This window comes from Zonotrichia albicollis, chromosome 7, assembly GCF_047830755.1.
Source record: "Zonotrichia albicollis isolate bZonAlb1 chromosome 7, bZonAlb1.hap1, whole genome shotgun sequence".
Taxonomy (NCBI): Eukaryota; Metazoa; Chordata; class Aves; order Passeriformes; family Passerellidae; genus Zonotrichia; species Zonotrichia albicollis.
Genome location: NC_133825.1, coordinates 37,256,677 through 37,276,184, shown reverse-complemented (window position 1 = coordinate 37,276,184; position 19,508 = coordinate 37,256,677). Strand labels below are relative to the sequence as shown.

General features: G+C 47.3%; 1 protein-coding gene across 2 annotated transcripts in view; it reads right to left on the bottom strand.

The window, feature by feature from the left end:
- Positions 1-2,003: 2,003 nt before the first annotated feature.
- Positions 2,004-19,508, bottom strand: part of ARMH3 (armadillo like helical domain containing 3) — a 123,895-nt gene continuing 106,390 nt past the window's right edge. For both annotated transcript variants that reach the window (XM_074545099.1, XM_074545100.1), the window contains exons 25-26: positions 10,056-10,172; positions 2,004-4,358 (exon numbers count right to left, since the gene is read on the bottom strand). In XM_074545099.1, the coding sequence (XP_074401200.1) occupies positions 4,266-4,358; positions 10,056-10,172 (210 nt within the window). In that variant the 3' untranslated portion in view covers positions 2,004-4,265. The remainder of the gene's footprint in view (positions 4,359-10,055; positions 10,173-19,508) is intronic.

Sequence of the window (19,508 nt, the reverse complement as noted above, 5' to 3'; positions counted from 1 at the left end):
CACGTGTCCTCCTGCACTGCCAGGGCAGGGAAACGACATCTCCACTGTGACTCGGGTCTCAGCACTCTGCTCTCAGCTGCCCATCCCAATCCATCCTATCCCATCCCACTGGCCTGCCACTGGTTGCAGCAGAGGGGCTGAAAGCAGAGCATGGGACTGGAATGCTGCTGGAGCCCCCCTTGTAGGCTGGGAGAACAACAGGATTGGAACTCCTGAGCAGCCACAGGTCATCAGAGCATCCCAGCCCCTGCACACTGTTGGGAGGGCCCTGGTTTAACCCTGGAGCAGGGGAGCTCCAGCTAATTAGTCATTAATTGCTTCAGAAGGGAAAGGAGCCAAGACAACCTCTGTGTGCCTGTAGCAGAGTGACCTGTGGGCCCTGGGACACAGCCAGCTGCACATCACTGAGCAGTGGCCGAGGGTCCGTCTGTCACAGCAGAGCTGGACAAGCAGACCAGCACAGTGGGTGTCCATCCCAGCAGCCTCCCCAGCCCCTTCCTGCCCCCATGGGACTCCTGGGAGCTCCCAGCCTCTGGCAGCAGCTTGGCAAGGCTCTGAGCTTGCTGCAGTGAGAGGCAAGCCCGGCTCATTTAATCTATTCAATTGGATTCAATTTCCAGCCACATGATTCAATTAGCCCTGGAGGGACAGCACAGAGAGCAGAAGCTGCAGAGCATGGTCCAGCCCGTGCTCTGGCAGCTGCCAAGCTGGGAGAGGGCAGCACTGGGCCCTGTGCTTGTTCTGGCCCTCTGGGATGGGCTGAGATGTCAGGGGCTCCAGGGGAGCCCCATTCTGTCCCAGGGCACAAGCTGCTGGTCCTGAGTGATGTGTAGGCAGCTGGAGGGCACCGCTGGGGAAGCCCCATCCTGAACATCTCTCTTTGCAGCCAGTCCCAGCCCTGAGGGCTGACAGCCACACTGGGTCAGAGCTGAGGTCTGCAGCCCTGAGCACCTGCCAGGGTGGCCCAAAGAAGCTTTAGAAAGACAACAGCATCCAGCAATGCTCCCTTGAGGGTGCTGCCTATCGTACACATTTGGGATCAGCCCTCTGTTTAATCAGTGTCCCCCTGGGCACAACCACACTGTGCTGTACATGGGAGAGCCAGGGCTCTGACCAGCAAAGGACCAGGGGTTTGCTACTACCTGCTCCTGGCAGCTCCAAAGAACACACAAAACACCATTTGGAGCTGCTGGCCCATGCAGGGAAGACTCAGCTCCTGAGGAGCTGCCTCTCTCTCAAGTCTGCATGAAAAGTGGGACCTGTAAGAGCTCAGGAAAAAGAGATCAAAAATCAGTGGCACTTACAAAACAACTCTTAGTAACTCCCTCCAAAGTTTAGCTCAAATTCAATTCTCTTCCAGGTCATTATTTTGTAAAGTATTTGTCTCTCTGCAGCTGCTGCATAATTTAAAGGTAGCAATCTGACTTCTCCCCACACTCCCCAAGCCTCAGAAACAGCTCTTCCAATAACAGACAGAGTTATGAATTAGATATAACAAAATACACTCACCTGCTCAGATCAGATACAGGGAAGTTGGAGGCTGTCACACACATCCTGAAGCTGAACATTAAGATTTAAATTACTTTCTGCTCAGTTCAAGCTGGCCTCAAAACACAAATTGTAGTAGGGTGTTTAACAAAGCAGACAAATGTGCAGCAGAATTTGTGAGCAGGAGTCTGCTGACACCAGCAACAGAGAGCATCACACACAGCCAGGTCCCTGCATCCCTCACTCACGGGCTCAGCCTTGCTCGAGGTTTCCTTAGTGCCAGCCCAGGGACACGCAGGAGGAAGAGGGCTGCTGAGTCCTGGGTGGTACCTGCACACTGGACCAAGGACAGAGCATCACTGTGCAGCACCACAGCCGCCCTCTGCTCAGGCTGGAAGAGCCCAAGGGCAGCGATAGCCCTGCTGCAGCCAGTGTGCCACCAAACGGTGACAGGGCCACTCCCCAGCCACCCCACTCTCCCTCCAGTGAAGGACAAACACCGCACACTCTGGACAGACGGGGCTCTGCTATTTATTGAGCTCTAGGTTTGTATGTACATCCATTTACAGTGCTTGGTTCAGTGACAGTGTGACAAGAGGACATGTATCACAGTCTTCCCCAGCTCAGACTTGGGTGAGGGCTGGGCTCAGGAACTGATCCTACACATGCCTGGGCTTCTATGAGCATCCCAGCAAGGGAGCACCCTCAGGGAGACAGGATAGCTGAGCCCAGAGTGAGAAGCTGAAAAGTCCAGAGGCTGCCAAGTCAGAAGCAGACTCATCCCAAACTCTCTCATGTATGTGTCCAGGCTCGGCCTAAATGGGCTCAGAGAACAGGAGGCATGAGGACAGCTGGATGACTCAATGCTCCACCAGTCACAATGCTGGGGCTGCACCTCAAGTCCCCTTCAGAAGGTGAGATCCCACCCCTCAGAGAGTGAGATCCCCCTCTATCCCCCCAGACAAGCACCACGTACTGCAAACAACTGTTCCTCATTTTCCACTGGAAAAGCTGCCTCCTCTACATGCCCTGGCTTGTTCTCAAGCAGTGATTTTATGGAGCCTGCTTGCTCTCCCCTAAGCACTGTCCCTCTGACACATACTCATTCCCATACACTTGCATGGCAGAAAGCAAATAAACGTCTGGCTTAGCTGTTAAAAGCCAGACAATTCCCTGCTGAGGAATAGTATCATCTGCTGAGAGAAGCCAGTGCTCCCAAGGAAAACACAGGGATGTCATCAGTGTTGTGCCCAGTGGGTGGCCAAGGACACAGCTCTCAGTTTCCCATGCTCATAGCAGGTAAGATGAAACATTAACACAATTAACGCACAATAGCATGAAAAAAGCCTTGCCTAAAAATGGTAGTAAATGAGCATGACATCCACATTACTCACACTAACCTACAAGGCTAAGAGCAGGACTAGGCACTTTTTAAAAAAAACATCTGTTTTCTAGGGGGAGGAAAAAAAACTGTGGATCTGGGATGTAAAAAACTTCTCTACTTCAGTCCACCAAGTCAGGCCAGATCCTAATATCATAACATCAGTGCTGGGAGCTGAAAATGCATGAGCAGGGAACAGGTGTGGAACAGGTGTTCATGCTGCGTATTCCTGAGCTGGAAGCCTGACACAGCACTCTAAACAGGCTCTGCCAGATGTGGGCACCTCTGCAGCACTGGCTCTGGGAGCAGAGAGGTGCCTGTGCCCCAGAGCATCATCCCAGAGCTGCTCCTTGGGAAGCCCTCAGCAGACACGGCTGAACGTCGCTTGGTGAAGACAGGAGGGCAGGAAAGTGAAGTCACTACTTCTCCAGATGCATTTTAACTGTGTGCTACACACAAAGGAAAAACTGGAGACTTCTTCATTTATGAAGGTCACCAGGCACCTGCAAACATGTGCAAGGCAGATGTTCCTGTGAGGAAGAGGAGGATTGTCGCAAAGCGGTCTCTGATGGGCAACAAGGTGAGTGGGGAGAAGGAGTCAGCCTCTGCCCCATGAAAACCAAATATCTAAAAATGTCCCTCTACCTTAGAAACAGCAGATGAGCTGGGGCTACCGGAAGCAACAGTGACCCCAAGCAGAGCTGGTCTCCAGTAGCAAAGTGCTCTGTTTGATGACCCATATTCTTGGATCCTGGCTCACAATGGACCCTGCAAGCCAACAGCCTTGGAAGCAAAGTTTCCCCTTTTCCAATGGCTTGGTTGAAGTGACACTTTTTGACTCAGGAGACAGCAGTGAGCAAGGCCTGCTCCTTGGGGAAACTGTTTTATAATCCAAAGCCATTCCCAATGGGATTGCAATGGATTTGACTTACGTGACAGGAGGACACGTTGACCCAGGCTGATGGACAAGAACAGCCCTCACCTGGGACCAAAGAGCTTTCCCCATAGAGCAGGTGAGCAATCTCTACCCAGAACAGTTTCACACAGCTGGGCTGGTTTTATTATTTCAGTTGTGAGCTCTCCCCAGCTCTGCTACAAAGGTTTCCAGTGCATTTTCCCTGAGGCTGTGGAGGGAATGTCCCATTGCTATGTCACAGGAATGGCTGCCCACTCCCGCGGCACCATAAAAAGTTGCTTCCTCCTCAACGTGCCAATCAGCTCTCCTCAGCCCAAGTTCTGTTTAAACACATTCCTTTGGGATCAGACACACAGCAGCAAGGCGTTCCCCTAAAAGAAACTCAGTCCCTTCCGCAGGCACAGGGGCCCGGCCGCAGAGCGGAGTGTCCCTGCCCACCGGGCCGCCCGGCTCCGCCCGCGCTGCCGCAGCGTCCCCGCCTCACGAGATCGTCGAGAATTCCTTCAGCAGCAGCTCCTGGCTCAGCGTGTTGAAAGCAAGGTTCTTCCTCACGTTGATGCTGATGGAGCGAACCTGACAGAAACAAAACGAGATGTTTTAGCCACGGGACTCGTCCTGGCTCCTCATGAGCCCGGCGGTTTTGACACTGCTGACCTCCATGCCCAGCATGAAGCTGTTTTGCACTTCCAGCTGCACAAAAATTGCTGCAGCAAGCTCTCACTGAGACTCCAGCCTAGCAAGGAAATGCTGAGGTTCAGCTGTTCCTTGGAAAAACAGGAATGTCTACAGTGACATCCCAGCAAGGAGAGTAAACTCCCAATGAGACAGGGATGGGAGAAGATGCTCTGTGTGGATGCAGGATGTGATGTCGTTCCTGTTCTGGGGCAAAGAGATGGGGGAAGTGAGCATTCCCAGGCTGCAGCCTAAAGATCATATTTTATCAATGCCCACCAGAGTGCCAGTGAGCATTTCCCAGATCCGTGTAGTGCCATGGCCTCTGTCCTGCTCCAGAACCCCAGAGCCAAAGATACAGACTGAAGGGGAGGACAGAGGCCATGCAACTGTGCTGTAAACACAAATCATCACCCAGGCTGGCAGAAACCCCTGGGTTCAGAGCCAGCTGTGTGTATTCTGAGTGCTGTACACATGCAGCTTGGCTCACTGGCTGTCTCTGAAGAAGAGACACCTTTATCCCTCAATGACACCCAGACTTCTGGTCACCCACAGAGCACAAAGAAGAGCTGGACAGCCCTGTTGACAGCAGCTTCCCTTCCCCCCTCGTGCCAGCAGACTCCCTGGCCAAATACGCAGGCCCCAGACTGGGCTCAGTCTCAGCTGCACTTGGCAACGAGAAAACAAAGTCAAACATCATCTGTGTCAGTGACTGTGCAGCAGTGACAGAAAGCAAAACTGACACAAGCTCATCCAAACAACAGGATTACAGTTCCCAGAGACTTGGAGCCTGTGATAATAAGGTTGTTGCTGACCTGGTTAGTGTTTTGTACTTTCTAAAAGCACTGGAGGAAGAATTCCATAGATGCATAATGAGGAATCCAATACCAGGGGCTGGAAGAGCATATATATACACACTGCTGAGGGTCCCACTTGCTACCCAGTGAGAAAAACACACTGAAAGGGCAGAAAGCTACCCAAAAGGCAGAATGTGTAAGAAAGGGAAGGAAAGCAAAACTTGGAAGGTTATCAGGGAAAGCTGTGAAATGAACCCCAGTGAGCCCCATTGCATAAACCCTAACAACTCGAGCACACCAGCAAAGATGAATACCCTAAGAGACAAAGTACTTAAGTTTTAAGTAATCTGCAAAAACCACAAACTCTCCTTCATCAGGATGCTTGGCAGAGACCCCAAGCATCTTTGTTCCCTTGGAGCACCCCTTCAACTCTCTGCTTTAGGTGTTTTTTGACTTACTCCATCCTCAAATAGTTTGGGACCACATATTGCAAGATAAGCACGGTTGTACCCTGTGTTAAACACCACTGCAAGGGGTCTCCAGAGCACTGGCTGGCACAGGTCTGTCCTGCTGCCAGGAGACAGGAGTCCCACTAACAGGATTTGGTCCCAGTCCTGCCAAGTGCTCCAATGATCCAGTCAGTTCTTACAAGAAGGAAAGAACACGAGCAATGAGCTGTGGGGAGTTCTCTGCTCTGGGGAATATCAGTGCCTGAAGAAAAGGGGCAGATGCTATAAGCAGTATCCTTATTCTGACTAAAAGCATTTCTGTGGGTCCCAGCAACACAAAGTACAAGCAGTAATGAGCTCCTGGACTCAGGAGCTGCTGCCAGGACTCAGGCACCAGCAGCAGAAGATTCCCAGCTTGTATACACATCAAGGTCTCCAAGAAGGAGTCTCTGCAAGCCCAGAAAGTGAGGCTGGAGTGGCACAATGAGAACACAGGGCTTAGCAGAAATTGTAGCTATGGGGTAGAGCACAAGAAATTAATTAGCCTGATTAGTTTGCAAAGAGAAGGAGGAATAGAGCAAACACACTCCATTATGTAAAATGAGGTCAGAAAGAGAACAGTGAGTAATATTTATCTGGCTCCCCAGGGATGGGGCAAGAAATACACAGCCTAATTTAGACAAAGAAGATTTACACAGGAAAAGAGGAAATACTTTTAAAACCTATGGGCTGTGAAGCAGTGGAGGAGCTCACCTGAAGCTACTGTGGAGCCAGTGTCATTTAAAGACAGCTTCAAGTTACAAGAGAAGCTTTAGACACAAACTTTGGTCAAGAGCAGTCTAGATGAACGTAGATCTCCCTTAACACAAACTGGGGAGAAGAGTGGGCATAGTAACACACAGGAGTGACGTTTACACAAATCTCTGCCCAGCACTACTTCTGCTGTGAGGCATCAGGCAGCCTGAGCCAACCCGCTTAAAAGGTAAGAATAGCTCAAATTAAAGTTAAATCAAGTTATCTCCAGCACCAGGGCTCAGCACAGGGAGCCAGAGCTCATCTCCCTTTTGGAGCTGGAAGAGCAGACAGTTACACAGGGAAGTGTCAGTCTGTAACAAGGATGCATTTCAGAAGCTTCCTATAGTGTATCTAAGCTGCTCCATAAGGATACACCCCAGGACTCCTAGCTCTCGGTGCAGTGGGCAGCCCAAGCCTGGAATTTTCCAGATCCCTCCAGACTTACACAAAGTCAGAACTACAGAAATTAAGGTCAGAGCTTTAACATTAATTCTGCTAGGAAGTACCAGCAGAGCACATGTCCTCTCTTGCTTCTGTATGGAGCATCCTGGAGAATTAGGGACAGAAGAACTCTAAAATTGTTTTCTTACTATCAGTCCACAAATGTTGAAAAAATGGAAAATGCACAAAATACTGACACCACCTGTGGAAGAATGAGTAAATGAAAGAATGGATGAAACAAGGGCATTAACCATGGGGGGAAACATGATAAAATTTTAGTTTTGTGTCATCAGAGCTGGAAGTGTGCAAGGTTGTACTGACACTCCTATTTCACAGCAAGTCTCATCAACTAAACCTATTCCTAATCAACAAGTAGTCCTTAAATTATTTGTACAATGGGAAGAACATTTACACTGACTACTACACTTAATTGAAAGTCAAATTAAGATAATTTCCCCAGTCGAACTCAATCCCTAATCAGACTATGTTGAGACTGATGAAACCTATCTAACTGCAGAGACAGTGAATGCTTTGGAAAGACGCTGAAATCTCTTTCCACACATTCCTCCAGCTGCAATGTGAGGGTCCAAAAGCTCACATCCAAACCATTCCTTTCTATCAAAGCAGCACAGACCTCAAATGACATCCCTGAGGCTTCAAAGGAAAAGAAATAAAAAGTGTAAGAAAACTTCTTAACTTCATTCCTTCAGCCCCTCAAAGGCAGCACAACATGCTGAAAAACCCAGCTGATAAAACAATCTGCACATCACCTTCCACCACAATGTGGCCGCAGTATCGCAGCCTTTGAAAACCTCTTTGTAAAGGGAATGGGAGAAGAAAGCAGATTCTTCTTTGGGATTAGCAAGAAAGAGCAGCACTGAGGCAAAGCAGGAGAAGTGAAGCAGTGAATTAGCAAAGCAGGTCAAAGGAGTGAGAACAAGATTTCTAAGCATAAAGGAGCCCCCAGAATGGCTTGGGGAAGCTTCTGCTCACCTACTTAATGGGAGCAAAGAGAGATAAAAAGGCAGCTGAAAAGGAAAATGTCTCCTCTGTGTCATTCCCCACCCAAGAAGGGTTTGCTTTGATGCAAACATTTGCAGACAGTGATAAGAAAACCTGGCAGAATCTGGAAAGAATTACTTGCAAACGGATCCTGTCCAGGAAGACCTGATGGGAACAATGTGAATTCAGAAACTTGTAGTTCACCACCAGCCCTGAACTTTTGGTACAGCTCACAAAGAGATTTGCAGCAACTTCCCTCTGCCCCCTCCATGAAATCCTGCAAACCTCTGAGGTTAAACCCAAAGCACTGGGTAGGGGGGTATTATCCAGCATCAGACCAGCAACAGAAACTGAAGTACAGACTCAAAATCTTCACAAAAACAAAGCAAGTACCTGGTTTGAAGGGACTATGGGAAGGACAGGGCAGATTAGGGCCTTTTTTGATGAGTTGTTTGAACAATTAATAGAGCCATCAGTTACTGTGCACCTAGAGAAAAGCAGAGCGAGGAGGCCGGGAGGCCAAGTGGATTTGCTGGAGACAAATCACAACGTATCAGGTTCATTCCCCGCTGTGCCGAGGCAGCGGCTTAATGGAATGCAGGGGATTTTCTGTAGCTGTGAGTAAAGAACGTTAATAGGGTCCCAATTCTCAGGGCATCTAGAGATGTGGATTAAACTGATTCACAACTGGGTCAAATCAGCACATTTATACAGTAATTATTCAGGCTTTTATATGCTCTTGAGGAGAGGGTCCCAGGGGTACCTGGATGGGCAATTTTCACCAGGGAGTTGACGGGCTGGTTATGATAAACAGATTCTTAAATGATACAAAATTGGGATTTTGAAAAAAAATAGGAAATTGGTCTAGGAAGAAAATAATTTTAGCTGAAATGTTTCATGGCTGTGATGATCATAGGACTGAGAATGTAATTTTAATCAATTGGCATGATTGGCCTGAGCTTCTGCCAGACCAAGTGGAAAGTGGGACATGCAGGAAGCAGGGCAGTCATGTGGCAAAGGAGGAGGAGATGCTGGCTGAGGGTGGGAGCCCTTGGGACAGAAGAGATGACAACAGAAACGGGAATGTGTCTTATTTCTAGAGTTCAGTAATAGAAAAAGCCTGTGTCACAGGAAGGCTATGGCCAAATTTCTTTGCTGTATTCCAGGAAAGCTGTGTCAAACAGCAGGCCAGAGAGACAAAAACAGGCACAAAAGAACACAGAAAAATAGCATAGAAGCAATTGCAAATGCTTTTGCCCATATACTACCCAATGTCAGGGCTGGAATGACCCCAAGAAAGTTAAAAGCATGCTGTAAAAGGAAACAAAAACCATTTCAGGTGCCTGTTCTGGAGCAGAGCTGACAGAAGGATGCACAACAACATGCCCCAACTCATGGAGACTCGTGATAGAGTAGGCAGGCATCAATTACTCATCAATCAGCAGGGACAGAGCTGGGAGAAAGAATCAATTCTCAGACTGGTGGAGAAGGTTGCCAAAGTTAGAGATCCCTCCCTTTTGGTGAAGCTGTAATGATTCAAGAGTGAGGCTTCCCTCACACACCAGTCACTACAAAAACACTGCCTCCATGCTCATGTGGCAGTGGACATGAAAATTGCTCATGTGGTCAAGAAAAGTTCCATCAGTGCTCTCTGGAGAAGGGCAAGCAAGCTGGCTTGCTGAAGAATTATAACTACCAACCTGAATTATTTAGACTCATTTTTGTCTTTGCTGTATAATTTTTGTGGGTCTTCCTACCATCAGTCTTCTTTTCTTGCAGAGGGAGACATTTCTAGGGAATGCCTTCACTTTCTATGCTTGGAAACCCTTTTTTGGTGAGTGATGGAGGAGAGCAGTGAGCAGGAAGGTGTTTCACCAGTCCCAAACTCCATGATCCCCTTAACAACAGCAAAAAAGCCAAGTTGCTCTCCATGATTAACCCCAGGTGGGAGCAGCCAGCTCAGTCAGCTTCTCCCCATACAAATTTACGCCCTGTCTTTGGGGGCAGTCCAATGGAGTAACAGGACTGCTCAGCTACACCCCAAATACCACTGGCCAGGCCATAACAAAGGCTCTGGAGGGGGCTGTTGATTGCTCAGAGGCAGGGCAGCTTACCAGCTCTTTGAAGAAGGCAGCCTCCTTATGCTGCTCTGAGTAGCGCTCGTACTGGTCCAGCCCGTCCTGCAGCTTCAGTGTCAGCGTGTCGTAGTTGGACCTGACCACCTCCAAAACCTGCCAGAAACAGTCAGACACAGCACAGGAATCAGCATCCACACACTCCTCAGCACAGGAGGTGCAGGGCTGAGATAGATCACAGCTCTGGCACCTGTTTTCACAACAGAGATGGCTGTAACAGCCAGTATTTGGCTCATGATTAACAACATGGAGCTGGGCACTAAAGGCTTCCTAATGCCAAGGAACAGTCCTGAAATTTACAGAATTTCTCCATTCATAAGAATGGTAGATAAAACTTATATCCATGACAGCAGCAGCTTTCTGTCATCAGAATTAGACATATTAATAAACCAAGCAGCTAATTACCACATGTACACCCAGATGCAACACAGAAGCACAAAACAAACACAGATTTGCCCACTCCCACAGTCCCAAGGTTAGCTTTGTCACCACGCTTCCCTCCTGGCTCATGAATCACCACTCACAGCCTGCTAAACCACCAGCTTCTAGAGCTGCTCAGGTCAGCTTCATACAGAGCACTGCATGTCCCTCCTGATAGGAACAAGCTTCTGACAAGCAGCACTCAGAGAAGACCAGCCTTAGTATGGACCCTGCTTTTACAAAGACATGAATCCAGGTCTTCCTGCCCAGGAGATACTTTCCTGTCTTCAGTTTTTACAACCAAAGCAGTTCCAGCTTTTATTACTGCCTTACTCTGCTCCCAGCATTGGGCTATACTTGCAAACTCATAGTTACATATCTCTGTTCTATTAAACCATTCATTTTCCTAACTAGGGAACACCAAGAGGGACTCCCACAATGATTTTTAGCCTTAAAGCATTGCATGGACTAACATATTCTTCAAAGCACTTGTGAGATGGTTGGTGACAACAATCTCCCTACAAGGAACCATAGAGGTTAACACTCCTGGGCAAACATATGCCTGAAATCATTCTCCCAAACACAGGAACTTCACTCTTAGGTTGTTGCCATTTGCTCTGAGAGCTAAACAGAATATGAGCATGTGAGCTTTGCACTACAGTAATCCCAGCTCATGACAAGCTTCAGCCAGGAAGACACGTGGTAAAAGGTGCAAAAGAAGAGGACCCTGTTCAAAGGCATCACAACTCAGAACAGATCCTAAGAACAGCATTGCAGAGGATTGAAGACAGCAGTGACCAGAACAACAAGGAGCCCTTGCACTTCTCCTCTTGTACTCCCAACAGTGTAAGCACTACTGTCAACTGCTCCTTTAGGCAGCTGGCAGCTCCTGCCCTTTACAGATATCTTGTCCTTACATTTTTTATTCTAAGAAATCTAAAGTTGCTTAGGGTTCATTCAAAAGCTTGCTTCTCCCAAACTCTGCACGTGGCAGTGGTGCACAGAGATACTCATGCTAGGGCCTGAGATGGCAGAAGCTACAGGGAGTCATCCAAATGAGGACTGGGGGTAAAAAAAGGGGTTCCAGAATGGTTCCCAGGTGAGATGGTCACAGCAGTCTCTGCAGCTCAACTGTCCTGCAGCATTGCAGACACAAGCTAGGGAGAGGAATAAGGATTTGGAGGAAGGTCTCAGAGCCCTTTCCCAACTGCATTGACTCTGATTCTGCAATGTTATTTAAGAACAGCTTGCCAGTGTTGCAAAGGCTCACATCCTCCTCTCCAGCACTCATTTCCTAATGCTGTTTTGTTTGTCAGCTCCACTGGCAGAAAGAACTCCCTGCAATGACATCCATCTCCAAATTCAGCCTGCCCTTCTTGCTCCTGTGTGCAGAAGCTACAAGAAGTATTGCAGAGCCAAGAGCAATGATGAAAGAAAGCCACCTGGGCACAGGAATAACTATCCACTAGGGACACGGTGTAATAGCATAATGCACCTTCTTCTGAGCAATAAAGGATCTGGCAGCTTGCTCCTGTCAATCAGAGGAAGCCAAATTGATCAAGATTAATAAGCTGCAGAGAAAATCCTGGTTTGAAAGGTGAGGAGTTGAACAGGCATCTCCCGCAGTAATTCAAGAGCAAAGGCATTTCATTCAGGGTTACCTGACTCCCCAGGAACCTTCCCTTCAGTCTCCCTGTATTCCCATACACACAGGTGTGCACAGTGCCACACAGCTGTGATTGCTCAATGGATGTGTTCCTTTAGGAATAATCAGGATTCCTCCTTGCTAGCTCTGAGTAGAGATCTCTTCAGATAGTCAAGAGAGGCATTCTCAAACCATGGTGAAGAGAAGTAAACTCAGAGCAGTAGTGAGTCCTGTAACCAGAATCCTTTAAATCTGTCTGCTTGCATCACCTTTGAAAGGCATGGAACTAAGCTAAGAACTCAGTCTGACACTTCAGGACGAGGACAGGGAAGAAAAGAGGCCCCCAAAGTCTCTACTCTGTTACTTATTGTAATCTCTGCAGTGAGCTTGAGATCAGCTTATCCCTTCACTATGTATTTCATTGGCTTCCACTCCTTATCTCCTTTAATTATGAAATAGAACTTAAAAAGAAAGGGTAAGTTAAAAATAAACAGCTTCTCCCCACTGCCTGATAATTTCCCTTTCTTGCTGCTACTGAGAAAAAAATGCTATGTGGGATCTGAGATAAACCCACTCACAGATCATTTCAAACTCACACCTTGTAATGGATAGAAGCTATTACTGAGATTAGGACCTGCCATCCTTGAGATGACTTCATCTGCTCTTTAAGATGCAGCTGCTAGACAGAGGACAGGTCAAAGAGCAGCAGAAGGTATTAAGAATACCTAACAGGAAGGTTTAAAAGTCATCAATTTCCTACACAGATGACAAAAATCCTCACATCCTTGGTGTAATAGAAGACTGTATGTTAGCATCCTTTGCCCTTCTTACACATTGCTTTGACTTTTGCTCAGGAAAACTGCTGCAGGAAGAACAGCCTTTTTCCTTAAACACACAAGATCTTTATCTGCACTTTCTGTCAGATCCAAAGGAACTAGAGCAATTTAATTTTGAGATTAAAGCATTTCTCCTTCAAAGTCTTGTTCAACCCATTCTTCTTGGAAGTCTCATGTCTAGAAAACATGAATTCCAAGATGGTCAAGTATGAGAAGGGAAAGGCTTTTTAGCTGTTCTTCCAAAAGATTTTAAATACTCATTCAGATTTTCACCATCTCATGAGAAACTGGAAAAATACCAGTTTTAGTGTCAGGCAAGGACAGATGAAATCGGACTGTAGATGATCTTCAAGGAGTTTGATGTGACACCCCTAAGACTGCAAGGATAAACATGCAGGGGAAGCTTTTTTCTTTTTTTAAAAATAGTTTACTGGATCTTTACAGTGGAAAAAAAACCCCAAAAAAACCAACAAACAAACCCTAATGGAGTCACAATCTAAAAGTCTTTTTGTAGGTTACCTTAGGGGGATCAGAGTCTTTAAAAAGCAGTATGATGCAAGCAAGCAACTCAGACAGGGTCAATACAAGAGGAGGGAAGGCTGCTGAATTCCCTTCCTGCAGTTACCTGTATCAGCCCCAGAGGCTATATTTGCTCATTTTTTCCACTGCAACAACCAGAACTCAATGGAGCTGTACCGCTGTAATTTAAAGATAATTTGCCATCAAATTAACCCCCTATCACCACTCACTCTCTGACTGCTTTCCAGAAGTTCCAGGGAAATGCTGGAGATTCAGGTCCCTGCATGTGTGTCCCCAAACCAACTTTTCAGGAGCTGCTCTGAACAGCAAGTGCTTTCTCTGGCATTCAGATTGCAGCTTCCTCCTGCAGCTACAACTGCCCATGCCCCATAAAACTCTCCTTCCCCAGTCACACCAACAGCTTGTGAGTAGAGGCAACCCCTCAGGAGCATGGCAGGAGGGCTGGCTTCCAAAGAGGGGCTGATGTGGGGCTCAGCTCTGTGCAGCATCCCACCCATGCCATGCCAGGTCACTGCACCCAGAGGAACGAGATTATTTCCCAGTTCGTGGCTCCTTACTTTGCTCCATCCACCAGCTCCTTCTACCACTGCCTTGCAAACTGGATGGACAATCTTGGTCAGTTGGGTCAGTGGTCTCCTCTCACACAAGCTCTGAAACCATTTCCCCCAGAAGCAGTTGCCCCTGCCCTGAAATTTTCAGCATTCAAAACACAGCATCATTTTGCTGTACTAGTCACTACCACTGACTTTTTCCTTACTGCACCAGAGCTGTTCCCTCTGACTGATCCTCAGCAAGAGCCAACACACTGCACTCCCCCAGGAGAGACCAGTCCTCCTGCAAGATCCTGTCCTGGAGAAACACAGGGATTACAGCACTCTCCTATCCCCACTGTGCCCAGGAGAGCACTGCTGCTGTTAGCAGCAATGCCACAGAGGGAGCTGCACCAGCAGTAAAACCTAATGGGCAACATGCAGCTCTAGGGCCCATCTATCTAGGAGACATCATCTGCTTCACTGCTTAGTAACTTTTTAACCTGCAGAATCCTTCATCATCTGCATCTGCAGTCTCTGCCTTACTGGAACATAAAATTAGAGAGCACCAGCAATTCACAGCACCCAGCAAAGGACCTGGTGGTGGGTAGGTTCCAGGGAGCATGCAGAGGCAATGACAAAAATAAAAGGAAAAACAGAAACAAGAACAAACCAAGGTCTCTACATTGTCTTTTTAATTAGCACAGGAAAGCACAAGAATGCAATCAGTCAGCATCACCAGTACCTCACTAAAACCTCTCCATGCCCATAAGACAGTTATTAACAACCATGACACAGATTGAATGATCTCACACCGAGCAAAAGGTAAAACACCCCCAACAATGCCCAGGTTAAAATGCACTTGCCCCCTCACCAACTCCCAGCTGCTCAGGGATGGGGGAGTGTCTCAGGTCAGGACTAGCAAGGCCCCACAGGACAGAAAAGCCAGAGGCTCTGTCCCATCTGTTCCATGGCAGAGGATGGAGCAGCCAGCCTATGGGGCACGTAATGCCAACCTCTCATCAGCACTGCTGCACAACAGGGCAGGACTGAGGGCAGCCAAACATGCCTTCTGTGCACCCTGCAGAGGTGTGGAGGCACTGCCTGTGTACCTCATCCAGAGGGAATTCAGGCAGTCCCACCCCCCAAACTCAGTCAAAGCACCACAAGCAAACTCAGCAGTCTGTCCCCTCAGATCAGGGGGTGGAGGCTGTAGGAAGAGACTCCAGGGTTTTCCTATTCCAGTAGAAATGTGCATTTTACATGGCAGTCATCAAATGGGCTTGTTTATTCCAGGTTTAGTACAAATCTTCCCCCTTTTTTCCCTCCTTAATCTCTACAACAAGTTAAAGTCCCTGAGTGTTTCTCTTCATGAATTCAACTGAATTGCAACATTTCTCATTGTAATGAAAAGGCTGCTGACACCGGGACTACAAAGAGGCTATTGCCTCTCCATAATAAAGTGCTGGATAATTGACATCAATTTTACAGTACTAACTTCTAATTAATAGAGAAAACAATTTTTTTTCCAAGTGCTATCACACTTCTTACAGAACAACTTTAAAGTTGCTGATGCAGGCTGAAGTCTTTGTTGAAATTAATCCCCAGAAGCACCACAGAGAAAGAACATAACTAAATAATTAGAAGTTAAATAAAAACACACACACAGCTGCCACATTTCCCAACAGACTCTGCCCAAACCCCAGCTGCACTCATCTCCTTCTCCCTTTCCTCTTCCTCTGTCTGCAGGAGCCAAGTTCAGAGAGAGGCTCCACTAAGGCTGGCAATGCTACAGGCACATGATGGAAGCAGCTGCCACTGCCACTGGCTTCCAGAAAGGCATCCATCCAGGACTAGCAGCAGCTCAGAGCTCTTGTCTGACCCAACACTGCCCTACCTTTGCATCTATCCTGGAGCTAAATGCAGTGCTGATGCTTTAGCACCACTCCTCACCCCCATACTGATCAAGCCATGACTGTTATTTCCATGTTCATGAATGCTAAGAGGAAGAGGAGGAGGAGGATGGTGCTATGATGGTTTCACAACTCAGATTCCCAGGACATGCTGCGTGTACAGCACACATCTGTGGATCCAGAAGTGGTGGAGTGGGTCAGATGGGAAAGGCAAAGATGGGGGCTGCAGATTCAAGGGTAACCATGCCACATATGTGTAAGACTCACAGCACACTGCCAATCCTGCTCTGGTGTCCCAGATCTCCTGCATCCAGCAGCTGCAGCTTGTACTACATGCAGTGAAGGACCCATGGCCCTCTCGTGCTGTGGGCTGAGAGCATGAGCCTGCAAGTCAGCCCCCACTAGCTCACACATCTGTCATTCCCAGAGTAGAAGGCATCATCTTTCCTGCCCTGAGTACAGGAAAATTTGCTGGAAGAAGGATATTTTTCCAATAGTAGAAAGTTCAGCCAGACCAAAAGATTAAGTGGAAGCAAAAAAGGGCAAACTTCTCCTCTGAGGTATGAACAGGATGCCACTGAGGTGGGAGGCACTAACATTGCAGGGCAATAACTGTAAGTGGTCACTGGGGAGAAGCACAGCCTGCAGAGGTGGGTGCAGCTCCCCATGAGCTCCAGGGTAACAAAGAGACATGAGGACAAGCTCCAGCCCTGCTGTGGAGAGCCCAAAGCTGATGGAACTCATGGGTGTCTTGTTCAGTGTCTGGAGCTGGACACATGGACAAGGTTGAGCAGCACACAGCAAAGATGAGTGGAAATAGGGAGAGGAGGAGCCTCACCCTGCTCTCCACTGCTGGGTTGGTGCAGGGACCCCTGCACACAGCTCCCACCAGGTTTACTCTGGCAAGCACAGACTAAAAAGTGTCAGTCTCCCTCTGTTCAGCTGACTGAGCATTAGCCAGGACATTGATTCCTGGAGTTTGGAAGTGAACTGTCTCTGCCAGTCACTTCTCACAGTCCTGCTGTTTTCAGTGAACTGCTCTGTGCTCAGCCAAACATAGTCTAACTTGCTGTGTCCCAAATCCTTCCTGAGGCTGCTTTTATACATCTGCACTTGAGTGGTATCAAAATCCAGGCCTCATCACTTCCCTACACAAGGAAAAGGTTTTGATGGTACTTAAAAGATTATTATTATTTTAGTTAGCACATCAAGGAGGGACATTTCACACCCCCTTTTCTCACCTCAGCATAGAGCCAGTCTGTCAGGCTCAGATGATATATAGTAGCTCAGATGTTTGTTCAATGATCTCACAGGGATCTGTGATCTTTAAAGGAACAAGCCTACAAAGGCAACACTTTTTATCCATGGAGCGTGAGGGTTTGGTTACAGTCTTTCTCTTCTGCTCACAGGTGCCTATTCTAAAGATAAATAATTTATAAGCTCACTCAGAAAATTACTGTTGTTCTCTGAACTCTGCTAGCAGAAATGGCATCCTATTTTAGGACAAGAGCTATCTGCTTCAGAAACGTTTTAAACCCACAATCCATTAGAAGCCTTAGGTGTTCAACTTTATTTAATGGTGATAAAAAAACACACTGATCCAACCAATCTGGAAATCACTTGGCTTTCAGAAACGTCTCAAAGCCAAAACTGTTACCCAGCTCCACCAAGAAGCAACTGTAAATAAAACAGTGCCCATTCCAAGCTCCCACAGGACAGGCATTCCCAACACCCAGCAGGTACTTTAGGAAGCAGTAAGGACAAAGGCAAGGAATAAGGAGATACACACATGGTCTCTATGTGCACAGCTGGCAGGGCACTTCATTTGTAAGAGGTACAGCCAAGCAGAACAGATTGATGTGGTGATAACCCTGGACATTCCTGCAGCCATCACCAGGACTAGGCAGTGCTGTGCTACAATAAACACCTTCTGAGCTGCGGCTGCCAGGTAGCTGAAAGCATGCCCACCTTACCAGAAAACCCATGCCAGGAATGCTTCTGCTGCAGAGTAATTTCAAGAAGTCATGTCTATACATGTTAAATGCACCTTGCTCAACCCATTCAGGTTTGGAGCACATGGAGCAAAATTGCATGTGAAAAAGCATCACACTGCCTTTTCTCAAATCCAATCCACCTTTTCCAGTTTCAAAGATGGTCAGTGGGTTTATACTAATCTGCATATCCCACTTGGCACAAAGAACCTGGTATTCTTTGTGGGACACTGGGTGCTCTTTCCCAGACTGTGGGGCAGGCTCTCCAGGGAAAAAAAGGAGGCAACTCTGTGCCATTCAAGGAAGGAAAACAGGTTCAGTGGGCTTCTGCCAAGGGAACAAACCTCCATATACTGAGTAACGCTGACACTTTCAAAACCCAGGCAGAGAAAAAGAAGTCAAAGATCCTGAAACAAATTATCTGAAAAATTATCAGTTAATAAAATAAGCAGTCTCCAGAGCAGACATTTAGATCTGGAAGGGGAGATACACCAGAAACCGAATGAGGCCCACTAAGCTTGCCTGTTTTCAGAAATTTTGTTGAGAAAGGCAGGCAGCGTTAAGAAAGGCCAGGATGATGGCAGGAGCATAAAAACCTGAGATAGATAGATTTGCTATTTTGGAGTTACAGCCCATTTTGGAGTTGTGAACTCTTATCTCCAGCTGGTGGCATTTATGAAAACATTTCTCACTGCTAGGTACGTAAGAGCACTTGCAATTCTGCCAAGGCTCGAAATGCACTGCAGATAGCAATGGACTGGACCGTTAATTTTTTTATTTCCCCTTTGTGCTTACAATTAACTTAAGTGCTGAAAAGTGATGGGCTATTCCAGGAGAAGCTTTTTATCTACCAGCTGCATTCACACAGAGCAGTAAATCAACTGCTGTCACCAAACCATCACACAAGAGGACAAGAGCATCCTTATGCTCACTGTTATCATTCATGTTACCCGTTCAGCCTAAGTGGCTAACCAGCATTCAGCAAATGAATGCTGTGATTTGTGTGCAACCTTTGGTGCAATTCTCTATTTACAGAAGACCTTGTCCTCCTGAACACAGAGGAAAAAAATAGTCAGCAGCAGCTCTTCAGCACCATTTAACTGACCAAAGCAAGACCAGTAACCTTGGTGCCCAAAACAAGACAAAAGAGTTTTAAGTTGGGAACTGCTGCTCCAGCTGAATTGAGAAGCCAAGACGTACAAAGATATTACAGAAATCAAAGACAGATAGAAGAACCTTAAAAACGGTAGTTGAAGATTTTAAGAAAAAGTTTGAAATAAAATCCTTCTAGGACCAGTAGCCAGAAAGCATCCTGGCAAATGCTGGAACTCAAATATACAGCTTTCAGCTGAGATTGCCTTAGTGAAATGACAACAGGATACCTGATGTACACCAGAGGAGACTCATTTCCAGCAAAGAAATTCAAATTTGCCCAGACGACAGCTAGCTCAGGAATAAGGCCGTCTAGAGAATAGATTAAGGCAGGATATGCAACAAAGCCCTTTCTGTTCAATCAAACCCAGACAGAAGTGCACTGCCCCAGCTCAAAGAAACCAA